At 45.9% G+C, this 18,682-nt stretch overlaps 1 protein-coding gene across 2 annotated transcripts in view; it reads right to left on the bottom strand.

Moving 5' to 3' along the window:
* The window catches only part of LOC119953891 (endothelial cell-selective adhesion molecule-like), a 148,328-nt gene that overhangs the window by 102,169 nt on the left and 27,477 nt on the right, over positions 1 to 18,682 (bottom strand). The window contains exon 1 of one of the 2 annotated variants that reach the window (XM_038778523.1): positions 18,159 to 18,173. The exons of the other annotated variant lie outside the window; for it this stretch is intronic. Coding sequence (XP_038634451.1) covers positions 18,159 to 18,162 — 4 coding nt within the window. The 5' untranslated portion in view covers positions 18,163 to 18,173. Of the gene's footprint in view, positions 1 to 18,158; positions 18,174 to 18,682 lie in introns of those variants that run through there. 2 annotated transcript variants of the gene reach the window in all.

The following is an 18,682-nucleotide window of genomic DNA, read 5'->3' as shown; positions in this document are numbered from 1 at the left end:
GATCCACAAGGCTCAATGCAATCTTTTGCAAGAGCTGTTGGGAAATCTGCCAAAAGCAGCAGCTTTTGCTGGTGGCAATGGGATGTTTGCACCACTCGCTCCTCAATCACATGGCCAATGGAAACCTCAACACACAAAAAAAAATCACTGGATTCACCAGATCCAAGGAGGAACACCAGCCTGGGGTTTCCACTCCATTTCACAACAGGCAGGACATATTGGGGTTCTGGTGGTTGACAGGATCACATTTTGTCTGTGGAATTTCACCTTCCGGGCTGAACAGCCTGCGGAGACTCGCTATCTGGATTGATAAAAAGTGCAGGTGCTTGGATGAGATTGTACACCTTTGCAAAAGAAAGGCGGAGAAATTGGAAAAGCTCAATGATAATTTTCAACTCTGCATTGGAGTAAAACCGATGTTGGAGGCTGGGAGCCCTTGATGGAAACCTCCCCATTTTCCCAATCCGGCGATTCCAGCCTCAGCATAATAATTATTAGTGTTACAAGTAGGCTTACAATAACACTGCAATTAAGTTACTGTGAAAATCCCCCCAGTCGTCACACTCCAGCGCCAGTTCCAATACACCAAGGGAGAATTTAGAATGTCCAATTCAGCGAACAAGCACGTCATTCAGGACTTGTGGGAGGAAACCGGAGCGCCCGGAGGAAATCCATACAGACACAGAGATAACGGACTCCCGCACATATTGTGATCCAAGCCAAGAGTCGAACAAGGTCCCTGGAACTGTGAAGCAACAGTGTTAACCACTGTGCTACTACTCTTACAACGAAATAGGATCAAGAGTAGACAATTACCCCATCCAGCTGCTCCTTTACTGAAGATAGTCACAGAAGTTCTTCAGCAACTCCACTGTCCAACTGCAACATCCTCATCTCCACATTTTTTAGTTCCATTTCTATCCAACGGTTCTGTGTCTTGATTACACTCAGACTGTGGATGCTCAGCTGGAGTGAGCTTTCATTGCAGCCCCACTAATGCAAGTCTTCTCCCAGTGAGTTCTCCCAGTGAGCCAGAGAAGACACAGCCAGAGTGAGACACAGCGAAGAGTTTGGGAATTTGAAGCCAGGTGGGAATTCGAAGCTGGGTGTGGAGGAGGTGCTTTTTATCCCTAGTAAGTGACCTGGGAAGTAGTTTTTCTTTTCATTTGTATATTTATTTATTTATTTTTTGTTTTTTGGAATTGTAGTTGTACAAGTTAACCTATGGTTTCAGATATGGCAGGAGATCCCAGACCCATGTCATGCTCCTCGTGGGAGCTCAGGGACATGTCCACTGTCCCTGGCTCCTTCACGTGCAAGAAGCATGTCCAGTTGCAGCTCCTGTTCGACCACTTGACGTCTCTGGAGCTGCGTATGGACTCATTTGGAGCATCCGCGATGTTGAGGGAGATTGTGGATATGAGTTGGTCACACCACAGGTGAAAGTTACTGAGGGAGATAGAAAATGGGTGACCAAAAGACAGAGCAAGAGAAGGAAGGCAGTAGGAAGTCCCCTGCGGTCATCTCCCTGCAAAACAGATATACCGCTTTGGATACTGTTTAGGGAGATGGCTCACCAGGGGAAGGCACCAGCAAGGTTCATGGCACCGTGGCCGGCTCTGCTGCGCAGGAGGGAAGGAAGAAGAATGGCAGGGCTATAGTGATAGGGGACTCAATCGTAAGGGGAAAAGACAGGCAGTTCTGCGGACGCAGTCGAGACTCTAGGATGGTATATTGCCTCCCTGGTGCAAGGGTCAAGGATGTCTCGGAGTGACTGCAGGGCATTCTGGGGGGGGGGGGGGGGGGGGAGGAGGAGGGAGAACAGCCAGCTGTCCTGGTGCACATAGACACCAACGATATAGTTAAAAAACGGGATGAGATCCTACAAGCTGAATTCAGGGAGTTAGGAATTAAACTAAAAAGTAGGATGTCAAAAGGTAGTAATCTCAGGATTGCTACCAGTGCCACGAGCTAGTCAGAGTAGAAATGTCAGGATAGGATGAATGCATGGCTCAAGAGATGGTGCAAGAGGGAGGTATTCAAATTCCTGGGGCATTGGAACTGGTTCTGGGGGAGGTAGGACCAGTACAAACCGGACTGTCTGCACCTGGGCAGAACTGGAACAGATGTCCTGGGGGGGGGGGGGGGGGGGGGGGGGGTTGCTAGAGCTGGTTGGGGCGGGTTTAAGCTAATGTGGCAGGGGGATGGGATCCAATGTAGGAAGTCAGAGGGAAGTAAAACCGGGCCAGAAACAAAAGCAGTAAGGGGGAAAGTGTAAGGCAAAGAAGCCATAGTCAAAAATCAAAAAGCCACAGTACAGGACAGAGTGACTGAGGAGAGTGTGAAAAGAGAGGTGGCCAATGCAGGATTGCGGGTATTGTACCGAAATGCATGCAGTTTCCAGAACAAGGTAAATGAGCTTGTTGCGCACATGGAAATTGGCCGGTACGATGTTGTGGGCATCACAGAGACGTGGCTGCAAGGGGATCAGGGCTGGGATCTAAATAGCCAAGGATATATGTCCTATCAAAGGACAGGCAGATGGGCAAAGGGGGCAGAGTTGCATTGTTAGTAAGGAATAAAGTTAATCGATAGGCAAGGAGCGTTATAGGATCAGAAGGCATAGAATCTCTGTGGGTAGAGTTGAGGAATCGCAAAGGTAAAAAGACCCTGATGAGAGTTATGTCCAGGCCCCCTAGTAGTAGTAGTCAGGATGTGGGCAGAAAATAAATCAAGAGATAGAAAAGGCATGTAAAAAAGGCAATATTAAAATAATCATGGGGGACTTCAATATGCAGATGGACTGGGAAAATCAGGTTGGTAATGGATCCCAAGAAAAGGAATTTGTGGAATGTCAAAGAGATGTTTTTTTGGAGCAGCTTGTGACAGAGCCTACCAGGAAACAGGCAATTCTGATTTGGTGATGTGTAATGAGGCAGACTTTATTCGGAACTTAAGATGAAGGACCCTTAGGGAGCAGTGACCACACTTTACCTGGCAGCTTGAGAGGGAGAAGCTGCAATCAGATGTAGTATTACAATTAAATAAGGGTAACTACAAAGACGAGGGAGGAGCTGGCCAGAGTTGATTGGAGAAGTAGCCTAGCAGGGAAGACAGTGGAAAAGCAATGGCAGGGGGTTTTTTGGAAGTTAAGGCATCCAGGCTAACAAGGGATGTCAAGGACAGCATGAAGGCGAAGGAAACAAGCAAACAAAATGGCGAGGATTAGAAGGATACCAGAGGATTGGGAAGCCTTTGAAAGTGAGCAGAGGACAACCTAAAAAATAAATAAGGGGGGAGAAGATGAAGTATGAGTGCAAGCTAGCTAGTAATATAAAAGAAGATAGGAAATATTTTTTCAATATATAAAAGGCAAGAAGAGAGGCAAAAATAGACATTAGGACCACTGGAAAATGTGGCTGGTGAAGTAATAATAGCAAACAAAGAAATGGCAGACGAACTGAATAGTTACTTTGCAGCAGTTTTCACGGTGGACGATACCAGTGGGATCCCAGAGCTCCAGGAGAACCATGGGGCAGAGGTGAATGCAGTGACCATTACTAAGGAGAAGGTTCTGGGGAAACTGAAAGGTTTGAAGGTGGATACGTCACCTGGACCGGATGGACTACACCCCAGGGTCCTAAAAGAGATAGCCCGAGAAAATTGTGGAGGCATTAGTGATGATCTTTTCAGGAATTACTGGAGGCAGGAAGTGTCCCAGGGGACTGGAAGGTGGCTAATGTAACAACCTCTCTCAGAAGGAGGGAAGGCAGAAGACAGGAAATTATAGGCCGGTTAGCCTGACTTCGGTCAGGTTTTAGAGTCTGTTGTTAAAGATGAGATCGCGAAAACACTTGGAAGTGCATGGTAAATAGGACTGAGTCCAGCCGGCTTTGTCAAAGGGAGGTCATGTCTAAAAGTTCTGTTAGAGTTTTTGAGGAGGTAACAAGCAAGTGATTTATTCAGATTTCCAGAAGACCTTTGACAAGATGCCGCATAGGAGACTGTTAAATAAGTTAAAAGCCCATGTGTTCAGGGTTAGATACTGGCATGGACAGAGGATTGGCTGACTGGCAGAAGGCAAAGAGTGGGGATAAAGGGGTCATTTTCAGGATGGCAGCCGATGACTAGTTGGTGTGCCTCAGGGGTCTGTGCTGGGACCACAACTTTTTACAATATACATTAATGACCTGGAAGAAGGTACTGAAGGCACTGTTGCTAAGTTTGCAGGTGATACAAAGATCGGTAGAGGAACAGGTAGTATTGAGGAAGCAAGGGGGCTGAGGAAGGACTTGGACAAGCTAGGAGAGTGGGCAATGAAATGGCAAATGAAATACAATGTGGAAAAGTGTGAGGTTAAGCACTTTGGAAGGAGGAATCTAGGCATAGGCTGTTCTCTAAATGGGGAAATGCTTCGGAAAGCAGAAGCTCAAAGGGACTTGGGAGTCCTTGATCATGATTCTCCTAAGGTTAATGTGCAGGTTCAGTCGGCAGTTAAGAAGGCAAATGCAATGTTAGCATTCATGTCAAGAGGGCTAGAATACAAGACCAGGGATGCACTCCTGAGGCTGTATAAGGCTCTGGTCAGACCCCATTTGGAGTATTGTGAGCAGTTTTAGACCACATATCTAAGGAAGGATGAGCTGGCCTTGGAAAAGGGTCCAGAGGAGGTTCACAAGAATGATCCCTGGAATGAAGAACTTGTCGTATGAGGAAATTTTGAGTACTCTGGGTCAGTACCCGTTGGAGTTTAGAAGGATGACAGGGGATCTTATTGAAACGTACAAGATACTGCGAGGCCTGGATAGAGTGGACATGGAGAGGATGTTTTCCACTGTAGGAAAAACTAGAACCAGAGGACACCATCTCAGATTAAAGGGACGATCCTTTTAAAACAGAGATGAGGAGGAATTTCTTCAGCCAGAGGGTGGTGAATCTGTGGAACTCATTGCCAAAGAAGGCTGTGGAGGCCAATTCACTGACTGTCTTTAAGACAGAGATAGGTAGGTTCTTGATTAATAAGGGGATCAGGGGTTATGGGGAGAAGGCAGGAGAATGGGGATGAGAAAATATCAGCCATGGTTGAATGGTGGAGCAGACTCGATGGGCCGACTGGCCTAATTCTGATCCTATGTCTTACCAAAGCCCCAAAAATACCAAAACTGCGCACAGTTCTGCAGTAGCCTCACCAAAGCCCTATATAATTGCAGCAACATTTCCTTACACACGAGTTGGTGGTGGGTTTTTGCATCAAGTATAAAATAACTGATTTCTCCTGCTCATAATGGGAATTTCAGGCATCCACATTCCAATTTGTGTTCATTAGGAGTCGTGACACCGGATGGGTGCAAGAAACCGCAAAAGACGACAATCTGTTTGAAGCATTGTCAAAACATCACCTAAGACATATAAAAACTCCCATTCCAACAGTGTGTGGCATTTTTCAGTTTTTAAAGCAACCCTTCTGGCTCCCCCCACACCCCCTCCCCGCCCCACCCACCAACCACCCCACACACTCAAATCAGTGCAAGTTTGAACATAATGAATATAAGCGCCACTATAAACCACATATCTATATACGAAAAGGCCATAGAGTGTAATTCAAATCTTTCAGATTTTCCTCATCCCCTTGGACAGCATCAGGTTCACTCCCATGGCTCTGTGATAACATGAGTGGTTACTGCCAGATCAGTTATCTTTTAAGTGTTACATCAGATTCAGACTTGGCAGCACATGTTGTTCGCATCTCTTTTTCTCAAGAAGCCCTTTTCCTGGGACAGTGAAACATTCAAACTCATCCCCCACTCCCCCTTCAATTAGGCATAAGATATCAAAGTAAATGTGGAGCCAAATCAGATCTGAGCATGCAAATAAGAAAAATGGATATTCCAACGGAGTCCCAATTGCCTATGTCATTTGCTTTCTTGACAATAAAAGCAAACAAACAAAGTCAATTGTGCAAAGGACTCATTTTTCAAAGGGCAATGAAAGTCTACATCCATGTGAGCTCTAACTAGAATTAATATTTCTGAAGTAACTCTCTATGGGAGGCGATTACAAAAGACAAATAACATTGGTCATTATATCAAGCTCTTCCATGAACACCTTCTCAAATTTGGTTCTCCTGAACTCTTTATATTTCATGCGATGTGGCAAGGCCTCTCTTTGTTCCCCCTAAAATCAAGATGCACTCACAAGGGGCGGGTTTCTCCCATCGCGCGGCTAAGTTGACGCCGGCGTAAAGAAGGGAGTGTTTTACTCCGGCGTCAACAGGCCTTCCGGCGCCCGATTCTACGGGCCACACGGGGCCAGCACATTGCTGGAGCGGCCCATGCCGCGATCATGGACCAGGTCACAATGGACTGGATGCCCCCCCCCCCCCCCCCCCCCCCCCCCCCCCCCCCCACAGGCTTCCCCCGGACCCTTCAACACCGAGGTCCCGCCGGCTCAGAGCATGTTAGAACGGCGCTGGTGGGATTCTGGTTTGTTGCTACAGCTGTTCGGCCCATTCGGGCCGTAGAATCGAGTGAGAGCGGCCCCCGACCGGTACTGCGCCGACCACGCCGGCGCCAATGGTGCTGATTCCCCACTCTGCGGGGAAATCGCGTCCGGGCGTTGGAGCGACGTGGCGCGATTCGCGCAGCGCCCCGGGGATTCTCCAACACGGCAGGGGGTCGGAGAATCCCACCCATGGTTGTCTCTCTGGACATGTGGGCCAGACCACGCAAGGACAAATGATTTTCTTGCCAAAAAGAAAATAAATGAGTAATAACCCTTAGTCACCATTACTGAGACCAGCTTTACATTCCATAATTATTAATTGAAGTTAAATTCTCCAGCTGCGATGATGGGATTGAAATCCAAACCACAGATCATTCAATTAGGCCTCGGAATTACCAGCCCAGTGACATGACCATTACTCCACTGTCTCCCTTAAAGGGATGTTAAATATAATGCAACATGACATGCCCAGAAAATCATTGCTCCATGTTGATTAAACGCATTGAACTGATCAACAAGTCAGACAGGGATACTCCGAAGTCCACCCCTTCCCTGCGTAGTAAAATACAAAGTAAAGTGAAAGTGAGAGGAATTTCTTGCCTGTCAGAAGATAGCAAATCCTTTCTGTGGCTCAAGAAATCAAAATGGTGCAAGCCATCTCCAGCATCACCTAGTATCCTACTAATCCCGGGCAATGCCAGCATGAGAAAGTGGCTAATTTAACACCCCTGTTTAAGAAGAGAGGGAGGCAGAAGGCGGGAAATTATAGGCCGGTTAGCCTGACTTCGGTCAGTGGTTAAGATTTTCGAGTCTGTTATTAAAGATGAGATCGCAATAGGACTGAGTCAGCACAGCTTTGTCAAAGGGAGGTTGTGTATGACAAATCGGGGCGAGATTCTCCGCACTCCCGACGGTGCGGAGAATAGCATGGCTCGTAAAATTTTACGGCCACGCTGTTCCGACGCCCTCCTGCTATTCTCCCCCCCCCATGCCCGACTCCCGATACGAATCGCTGCCGCCATTTTTTTACGGCCGGCAGCGATTCTCAGCTGATGGATGGGCCGAGTTCCCAGCCCTTTACGGCTGTTTTTACGAACGGCAAACACACCTGGTCTGGCCGTTCGTAAAAACGGCCGTAAACTCTCGATTTTTAAAACCATGGCACCGATTGGCACGGCAGTACCACGGCCTTGCCAACGGTGCCATGGGCCCGCGATCGGTGGGCACCGATCGCGGGCAGTGGGCCCGATGCCCGTGCACTCTTTGTCCTTCCGCCGCCCCGCAGTATCCATTCGCGGGGCGGCTGAGGGGCTTCCCGGCCCGCGCATGCGCGTGTTTCGCGCAAATGCGCGATGACGTCATCCGCGCATGCGCGGGTTGGAGTCTTCCAATCCGCGCATGCGTGGCTGACGTCATATGATGCGTCAGCCAGCGCTAACTCTGGCAAGCGGGCTTAACGAAATTCGTTAAGCCCGCGATGCCGGAGTTTACGGCGTCGGGATGCTAGCCCCGACAGGGGACCAGAATCGGTTCCCGGTCGGGAAGGGGGGGGGCTGGCGTCAAACCCGCCCGGATTTGACGCCAGCCTTACGATTTCTCCCCATATGGGAGAATCTCGTCCCTGTTCTTTGAGGAGGTAACAAGGATGTTAAACAAAAGAGAACCAGTGGACGTGATTTATTTAGATTTCCAGAAGGCCTTTGACAAGGTGCTGCATAGGAGACTGTTAAATATGTTAAAAGCCCATGGTGTTCAGGGTAAGATCCTGGCATGGATAGAGGATTGGCTGACTGGCAGAAGGCAGAGAGTGGGGATAAAGGGGTCTTTATCAGGATGACAGCCGGTGACTATGGTGTGCCTCATGGGTCTGTGCTGGGACCGTAACTTTTCACAATATACATAAATGATCTGGAAGAAGGAACTGAAGACACTGTTGCTACGTTTGTAGATGATACAAAGATCTGTAGAGGGACAGGTAGTATTGAGGAAGGGGGCTTCAGAAGGATTTGGACAAGCTGGGAGAGTGGGCAATGAAGTGGCCCAGAGGGCTAAATCGCTGGCTTTTAAAGCACACCAAGGCAGGCCAGCAGTACGGTTCAGTTCCTGTACCAGCCTCCCCGAACAGGCGACGGAATGTGGTGACTAGGGGCTTTTCACAGTAACTTCATTTGAAGCCGACTTGTGACAATAAGCGATTTTCATTTCATTTTATTTCAAATGAAATAAAATGTGGAAAAGTGTGAGGTTATGCACTTTGGAAGGAGGCATAGACTACTTTCTGAATGGGGAAATGCTTCAGAAGTCAGAAGCACAAAGGAACTTGGGAGTCCTTGTTCAAAGTTAATGTGCAGGTTCAGTCGGCAGTTAAGAAGGAAAATGCAATGTTAGCATTCATGTCAAGACGGCTAGAATACAGGACTAGGGATGTACTTCTGAGGCTGTATAAGGCTCTGGTCAGACCACATTGTGAGCAGTTTTGGGCCCCGTATCTAAGGAAGGATATGCTGGCTTTGGAAAGGGTCCAGAGCAGGTCCACAAGAATGATCCCTGGAATGAAGAACTTGTCATATGAGGAACGGTTGAGGACTCTGGGTCTGTACTCGTCGGAGTTTAGAAGGATGAGGGGGGGATCTTATTGAAAGTTACAGGATACTACGAGGCCTGGATAGAGTGGCTGGGGAGAGGATGTTTCCACTTGTAGGAAAAACTAGAACCAGAGGACACCATCTCAGAATAAAGGGACAATCCTTTAAAATTGAGGTGAGGAGGAATTTCTTCAGCCAGAGGATGGTGAATCTGTGGAACTCTTACCGCAGAAGGCTGTGGAGGCCAAATCATTGAGTGTCTTTAAGAGAGAGTTAGATAGGTTCTTGATTGATAAGAGGATCAGGGGTTATGGGGAGAAGGCAGGAGAATGGGGATGAGAAAATATCAGCCATGATTGAATGGCGGAGCAGACTCGATGGGCCAAGTGGCCTAATTCTGCTCCTATGTCTTATGGAGAAACCATTCCCTCTCCCAATCCCAGCGGATGTGAAAGTCCATCCCACAGAACAGATTAAATTCCCAGTGAGTCCTACTGTACAACACAGCAACCTCCTGAAGGAAACAATTCATCATTTCTCACCTTTAAAATGGTCTTATTGTATAAATATTAAATTCTGTGTCAATGGGGTGGCACAATGATTAGCACTGCTGCCTCAAGGACCCGAGTTTGATCCCGGCCCACATCTGTGTGGAGTTTGCACATTCTCCCCATGTCTGCATAGGTCACACCTCAACAAAGATGTGCAGGGTTGGTGATTTGGCAAAGAATTGGGTACTTTAAATTGATTTTTTAAAAATTCTATGTCATGTTACATGGTCATTCAGTTCCTTTTATTTATATTAATGTATAGTACCCACTTCATTTTTTTCCAATTAAGGGCAATTTAGCGTGGCCAATCCACCTACCCTGCACATCTTTGGGTTGTGGGGGTGAAACCCACGCAAACACGGGGAGAATGTGCAAACTCCACATGGGCAGTGACCCAGAGACAGGATCGAACCTGGGACCTTGGCGCCGTGAGGCAGAAGGGCTAACCCACTGCGCCACTCCTGCTGCCCATTCAATTCCTTTTCCGCTAACACCCTGAAAACCCTTTTGTTGCTAAAGATATTGTTCACAGCTGGATTAAAAAAATTAAACTTTCTCTCCCCTCTTCCCCAGAAGCATGCTCGGGTTCAAACCCAGAGACATCTGGAGCCTGTGAGCTCATGGGCCTAGAAATTAGCCTTGAGCCTAAGCCCAAGTCAGTCATCGTCCAAAATCCACATGTACATTTTTCAGGAAGAATCAGTGAGGACTAGAAATATTCTCACTCCCTGCCATTGTGAGGATCAATGGGCCAACTGCTTCCCAACTGGAATGAACCAGTTTGGCCACAATTAGTGAATGAACCCATGACCTGCTTAATTTGCATGCTTTAGTACCCCACTTGTTGGTTCAACAAACAAGCAATCAAAAAAACTCTCAGAAGGTTGGCCTTTAACTGAAATAGGTTGGAATACAAAAGTGAGGATGTGATGGCAAGAGACTTAGGAAGGCCCAATCTGGAACCGCACATTCCATTTTGGGCACTGCTCCTCAGGTAGGATATACCAGTCTTAATTGAAAGCCTCACCACCACACAGTTGAGTGGTTTTATTTTTTTTAATTACATCCTCGTCAAGATTGATTTTAACCCATGAATTGACCAAATTGACCGAGGTACTGCTGAAATTTGAACTCAGGACCTTTTATCTACTCGACAGGCCCTTTATCCAACTAAGCCATGAGAGCGACTTACACCTACCATGCCTGGTATTCCCAGACAGTCTCCCATCCAAACATTAACCAGGCCTGGGCGAGTCTCTCATCCAAATATTAACCAGGCCTGGGTCTGCTTAGCTTGAGATCAGGCAGTTAGTTTGCATAAACCTCCCTCAATTTAAGATGGCCGAAGTGTGATATAATTGAGCTGTTTAAAATGATGCAGGGATAGAGTGGCATGGTGGTGCAGTGGTTAGCACTGCTGCCTCATGGACCCGGGTACGATCGCAGCCTCGGGTCGCTGCGTCTGAAGATTGCACATTCTCCCTGTGTCTGAATGGGTGTCACCCCACACAATCAAAAGATTTGCAGAGCAGGTCGATTGGCCACACTAAATTGCCCCTTAATTTGAAAAAACGAATTGGGTACTCTAAATTTAAAAAAAATAATAAAATGATGTAAGGATATGATTGAATTAATTCAGATATATGCTAGAGAAATCCTGATCCAATCTTAAAATTACAGGACATACTGGAGTGAAATCCAGAGGCATTTTGACAAAGGTTAGTGGAAATCTAAAAATCTCTCCCCACACAAGACCAACGATGCTTCATGAAATTAAATCCATCGAAACCCTACAATGCAGAAGGAGGCATTTTGGCTCAGAGTCTGCATCGACCCTTTGAAAGAGCACTCTACCGAGGCCGTTCCTCCGTAACCCCACACGTTGATCATGGCCAATTCACCTAACCTTCACACCTTTGGACTTTAAGCCAAAGAGTGTCTATTGACACGAGAGGAAATGATTGGCTTGTCTTAATGTATCAGTTTCCAGCAAGAAGAGTGACCCTCTGAGAAGGAATTAATATTTTGAGTAGAATATGAGGTTTTCTTCAGTTCTCAGCATCTGGAGAGAGAAGTCATCTTTGACTCAAAACGTTAACTCTTTCTCTCTCTACAGATTCTGCCAGTCCCGGGTATTTCCAATGGTTTCTATTTTGATTTCAGATTTTCAGCATCCGCAGTATTTTACTTAACCACTTCAAATTTCTTGGCTCCACTCCCCAGCAGCTCCATTCACCTTTGACAAAGAGCAATTATCCAATTTCAACAAGGAAACCTGAAGGCATGTCTACCCAGGAGGAGCAAAAGGGCAAAAAGCTCGAGGGGAATCAGTAAGCTTAAAATTTCAATGATCAGAGGCCTGGAGCGGCCTGGTGTAATGCAGGACTTCCCCAAACTTTCAAGTGCAACAGAGAACCTGAAACATTCTCAACGTAGATGCCCCTTCGTTACCACCAAATTGGTGTGAACACAAATCAAATGTAAACAAGTCTTTTCGAGCTATACCTATGCTTACATTAGGAATTAGGAAGAGGCACACAGTCACAAGTACATTCGCCAGCTACATGCTCCACTCACATTAACTCCTGGTCAAGTCACCCTCCATGATCCCATTACATTAGCCGCTGGAAGTAGTATCCATTTTCAGAATCTAAAAAGTTCTCTTATCAACAAAAATTGAGATATTTTCTTTTGTCATTTCTCGTAAGAAGTGATGCTGGAAAGCTGATCGGACACACGTACCTCTGTAAAACACACACACTGCCCCCCTCTCTCATGTTCCGAGGCCCGCCCGGCTCTGCCTATCCCTCATGTACATGCTCAGAGTTCTATGCTACAGTTCTCTTCCCAGTACTCCACTGTCCAGTGGCTGGCTTCTGATCTGCAGCATTTTTTCAAAATGTGCCGATATTGCCATGGACCCTAGTTTGGGAACGCCTGCTGTAGTGTCTCAGAGGAGGCAATTTTAAAAGGGGAGAAATAAATCATAACATTTAAAACAAATATATATTTACACACACGCTATACATATGCTTAAAAGGATAAGTGATGGTCATCTCTCATTTGTCTCTTTAGAATACTTTAATACTTTCAAGGACTCAACTAGAAATGGTTTCCTTGCTTAATAATCTACTTACACTCATTCGACTCACACAAAGAAAACCAATGAGAGGAAGTATTACTTCCCATCTCATTTAAAATTAATCAGTGATCCTTTAGTCTCGCTGATTAACTAGTCTAAGAATGCTATTAATCTTCCTCCTGGTTTTTTCATCATTTGAGAATGGAACAAAATTCATTCGTGGACTGTGAGCTTTACTGTCACAGCCAGCATTTATTGCCCGTCCCTAATTGCTCTGGAGAAGGTGATAGTGAGCTACCTTCAACTGCTGAAAGTTGCTGGATAAGATGCCAATCAAGCAGGTTGCTTTGACCTGGATAGCATTCACGTTCTAGAGTGTCTGTAGTGGGACACTTCCAGGCAGTGGAAAGTATTGAATCACATTCCGCACTTGGAAGTTGCAGATGGTGAAAAGTGCTGGGAAGTAAGAAGTGGAGTCACTCACTGCAGAATTTTGCAGTCTCCAACCTGCTCATGGAGCAACAGTATGTGTGTGGCTGGTCCAGTCAGGTTCCTGGTCAGTAGTGCCCCCCCCCCCCCCAAGATGTTGACAGTGGGGAAGTAGAATGGCATGGGGAGCAGTTAGTGGGAATGTCATCATTGTTGTAATCGTTACACAATTTCCAGTGTTTTAGTATCACTCCATTATCCAATGTTTATAGCCTCACTATGTGTGATGTTGTTGCACAAAATATCATGCTGACATCAATGTGATGACTGGAAGATTTTAGGGATATTGGATTCTAAGTATTGGACAATTTAAGCATTAAAAGCCAAGGGTTATAATGTGTTTGACTGCAGAAATCGTGTTTTTTTTTAAAAAGTAATCTTGCTTTGCAATGCTTGGGAGCTTTTAGGAGCCAGAACATGAAATTGACAGAGGAATGTGTTTTTCAGTCTGGGTTAATGCACTGTGGTTTTGACTGGGTAAGTCCCTGGAGAGTTCATTTGTTTTTCAGCTTGGAGAGATGATATGATTGCTGGGTGGAGCCAAGAGATTCAGGGAGACTATTGAGAGAAGAGTTGAAGACTGATCTGGCAACCCTCGTCTTTTTTTAAAACCACAAGTAAAGACAGCTTTCTTTTCCAGTAGGATAGTTTAAGAAAAGAGTAATAATAATAATAAAGAAGAGCAGTCCTGTCTGAAGACAAGGAAGAGGTTGAAACAACTCAGCTAGTTTGTTCCACCAGAGTCTGAAGGGGTTCTAGCCGGAGCCAAAATCTGTTCTGTGGAGCAAGTATTACTTTATGCCATGCTGGTTATAAACTGGATTGAGAACTGTATGTTTCTTTTTTTGTTGTTTAATGTGGAATTGAGGAGGATTGTTTGAAGGGTAATTCTAAATTGTTTCTTTTGAATGTAAAGTTAAAGAGTTTAATATAGTTTTAAAACTAGACTTTTCTTTTAAAATACCAAATCCCTATTTTTTCATGCAATTACACCAGGAGTGAATCATTCTTTCCACACTAAATAATCTAAAATATTGGGGATTTGGTCCAGTATCCTAAGCACTTTTAGGGTCTGGTCTGGGATTGTAATAATTCCCTTTGTTCATTGAACGGCATCAACCCATTTACTTGGAATTGATGGATACTTTTCTTTAAAGTGGCAGACTAACCAATCTGATACAAATATGTTAAGCACTCATATGATTATATACTACACCACATAACTTTAAGAGCATGTATCTATCTAGAAATACAACTGCAAGTTAGGTTGGAACTGCAAGTGCTTCTCTGATACCACATCATCAAAACAAGTCAAACCACACCAAACAATTTATTACTTTGAATTAAGTGGTGGTTGCAACCAAAGCAAATATACTAAGTATCCTTTGGGAGAAGAAAATTAAACCAAGGCTCCGTCTGCCCATTTAAGTGGGTCAAGCAATGCTGATGATCCCATGCTACCATTCAGATAACAGCAGATAGTTCTCTGTGACTAAGAGTTTGGTAAATAATCCCTTAAGGATAAGAAATAAATACAAGATACTGTTGATGTTGATATTGATGTAGATGAGATTTTTTTATATTCCTCCATTAATTAACACCACTGAAAACAAACTGGTCATTTATTTACTGTGGTTGTTAATGTAACATGTACTCCATTCAAAAACTAATTGTTTAAAAAATGAGATATTTTTCAAAACAAGCAGCCATTTAGTGTTTTTTTACTTTATTTAAGAGTACAATAATCCCAGGGATGCTGCCAGTGGAAATGATACATTAGAAAAAAAACTGTTCCATACAAAGGGTGGTGAAGTGGGTCCAGAAGGTAACATGCACTGTCTTTCCAGCTACAGCAATTGATTTGATGTAAAACTGCAATACCTCAAAAGTGCAGAGGGGGGTCTTTTCAAGATGGAGTTCAAGGTCAGTACAATTGGCTGACAATGGAGACACCTTGATAATCATAAGGAAACTGGCAGCACAATGGCACAGCTGCTGCACCGCACCAGGGATCCAGGTTAAATTCTGGCCTTGGCCGACTGTGTAGGGTGTGCATGTTCTCCCTGTGTCTGTACGGGTTTCCTCCGGGTGCTCCGGTTTCCTCCCACAGTCCAAAGATGTACAGGTTAGGTGAATTGGCCATACAGAGTTCAAAGATGTGCAGGCTGGATTATGGGGATAGGATGGGGGAATGGGCCCTTTCAGGGGATCGGTGCAGACTCAATGAGCTGAATGGCCTCTTTCTGTATGATAGGGATTCAATGGAAATAAAGCAGTTTGCAAGATTGGAGGAATATTCTTAAGTTCTACTTTATTTAAATAGGAAAAATAAACTCTGGACGGAATTTTCTACTCCCGCTAGTTATGGGGATTGTGGCAGGCGGAGGCTCAAAATTTGGAATAATGGAGAAAGTCAATTTTCAATCAGGAAAGGAGTTTGGAATTTTGTTCTTTGATGGCAGATTAAAGGTGGTACAGCGGAATCGGGAAATATATTTGCATCTCAAATGCTCAACTTGCTCGAATCGCATTCCACTAAGTGCACTAAGTCAGCGGGTAATTAGAATGGTCTGTTTCAGAAATTGTATGTGACAGGCATGTATGTCATCAACGACCTCAAGCTACACAAGGCTATTTTTGCCCATCTTTAAGAGAGTCACAATTCGGGTGGGTGTAACCCAGGCAACTCCCAAGATTGGACCGTGGAGATAGGCAGAGGGGAAAGAAGTGTCAGGACAATTATCGGGGGGGAGGGGGGGGATGGTATTGTGCCCAGGGAAAATATGGAGTGTGTGTTAAGAGGGCAGCATCTGCTGAGTTGACAGTTGGGTCAGAGTGGTAAGAGGAAACAGTCAGATAGATGGGGAGCTGGGATGCGATAGGTTGACAATTTCAGGGTGAGAGTTTGGTAGATAATAAAGGCATAATCGAGTGAGTTAGAACCATAGAACAGTACAGCACAGAACAGGCCCTTCGGCCCTCGATGTTGTGCCAAGCAATAATCACCCTACTCAAACCCACGTATCCACCCTATACCCGTAACCCAACAACCCCCCCTTAACCTTACTTTTTAGGACAATACGGGCAATTTAGCATGGCCAATCCACCTAACCCGCACATCTTTGGACTGTGGGAGGAAACCGGAGGACCCGGAGGAAACCCACGCACACACGAGGAGGACGTGCAGACTCCGCACAGACAGTGACCCAGCCAGGAACCGAACCTGGGACCCTGGAGCTGTGAAGCATTTACGCTAACCACCATGCTACCATGCTGCCCTGTTGTAGAGGGGACAAGAAAAGTGGCACGCATAACAACAGGGGGAAAGGTAACAAGTGTTGAGTTTGAGGATGGGGATAGGAGGTTCAGGAGTGACAGGCGGTACTATTAATGGGGTGTCCAGAAAGTAGCATTGCCTCAAAAGTGGGAGGAGGATCTTTTCAGGTGGCTGGAGTTCAAGGTCACACAATTGGCTGACTAAAAGGACACCTCGATAATCATGAGGCAACTGGAAGAGAACAATGTTCATTTCTGATCCTCACTCTCTGGTAAAGCCCACAAGCCAACAGGTTTGTTCCTGAATCAAAGGTTTCAACCTCAGGGTCCCAAGCAAGGTGTGCAGCCTTTCACTCTGTGCCACTCTCCATCAGCTGCAGTCAGAGTCAGGGATGAAAGGAGAAAAAGAGAGAGGTAGATGCCTCCGAGAGCACATCTAGTGGAGGGAAACCAACCTCTGACTCCAAACGTTAATTCTCCCAGGTGAATGGCAGATAAGGCATCATGTGGTTGGTTGGTCTTCTATGCTGCCAAAGCAATGGTCTCCATAGAGTTGAGTGTGGGAGAGAGAAGCTGACAAGTGTACACGTATGGCTTCATGCAGAAGGCTCTCATCGCACTGCCAAAGAGCACTTTCTGCATACACATTCATGTATGAGCAGGAGGAACACCCAACTCTGGTCCTCCATGATGCCCCTTACCTGAAAGGTAGGGGTGGGGATTCCATGTCTAGACAGAGGCCAGGGGAAGGGCTTATCACTAAGAATCATAGATTATACAGTGCAGAAGGAGACCACTTAGCCCATCGGGTCTGCGCCAGCCCTTGGGAAGAGCACCTTGCCAAAGCCCACACCTCCACCCTACTCCGCAACCCAGTAACCCCACCTAATCTTTTGGACACTAAGGGGCCAATCCACCGAACCGACATATCTTTGGACTATGGGAGAAAACCGGAGCACTGGAGGAAACCCACGCAGACACCAGGAGAAAGTGCAAACTCCACACGGACAGTCACCCAAGGCAACAATTAAACCCGGGCCCCTAGAGCTGTGAGGCAACAGTGCTAACCACTGAGCCACCGTGTCTGCTGGCTTTGAAATGGAGGTAAACATGAGACGCACAATAAATTAATCAATTACTTAATTTCGTTCACTCACCTCCGGATGCATTTGTGATGCTGGCTGCAGGCAACGCTGCCTTGGTAATGGTTCTCAACAGATAAGGCGATTGAGACCCCAGATAAGGTGATGGAGACCCCCATTGCCAGTTGATACAAGTCCAGAGGGAGCACAAGCTTGAGCAGTAAGTGGTGGTATGGCCCCTTAAGGTCAACAGGCACTTGGACCACTGTAACGTAGAGCATTGGCCCGATCATGGACGTGCTGTGACCTGTGCTGTTGCCTAGACGTGAGCAAAGGACAGGGCCAAATCACCCTCATCCCGGGTGCAGTTGCTCACTCTCCAAGACTAGCTTTCGTCACAAGTACTCTGTGGAACTCCTGGTATGCAATGAGTGAGTGAGTTCCCAGGTGCCCTTTAAAAAATGGCACCAGTACCATTGACCCCATGAGGTAGTGACAGACAAGGGACTTCTTGCCCGCCCATCACAATTTGATTAACTCCTCTCACATACATAACTAATGGCACAAAAAGCAGAAGATTGTACATGCTTACCCATCCCAACAGTCAGGGGAAATGATGCCCACCACCATGCTGAAGTGTCCAGAAAGGAAAATTCCACCCTTTGACTTTATACGGCAGAAGTTTCTATTTGGACTATATACTTCAGAGCCTGAAGGGAATAGATAGAAGGTGGAAAATCCATGTTGGCACTATATGGACACATCGCAACTTGCTGATTCGAACTAAATAAATAAATAAATATATAATCTTTATTGTCACAAGTAGGCTTCCATTAACACTGCAATGAAGTTACTGTGAAAAGCCTCTAGTCGCCACATTCCGGCACCAGTTCGGGTACACAGAGGGAGAATTCAGAATTCTCAGCTGGTACGGGAATTGAACCCACGCTGCTGGCCTTGTTCTGGATCACAAACCAGCTGTCTAGCCCACTGAGCTAAACCAGCACCCGAACTAATCCTGGTTTCGGAAGCAGCGCCAACAAAAGAGGTTTTCCTAAGCAACAAAATTCATTCCTAACAAACCAGGCTACGGGGAACACATGGATCAGTAGGACA

The sequence above is a fragment of the Scyliorhinus canicula genome, chromosome 19 (genome assembly GCF_902713615.1).
Source record: "Scyliorhinus canicula chromosome 19, sScyCan1.1, whole genome shotgun sequence".
Taxonomy (NCBI): domain Eukaryota; kingdom Metazoa; phylum Chordata; class Chondrichthyes; order Carcharhiniformes; family Scyliorhinidae; genus Scyliorhinus; species Scyliorhinus canicula.
The sequence above is the reverse complement of the archived record's forward strand: the minus strand, read 5'-3'. Positions and strand labels throughout refer to the sequence as shown.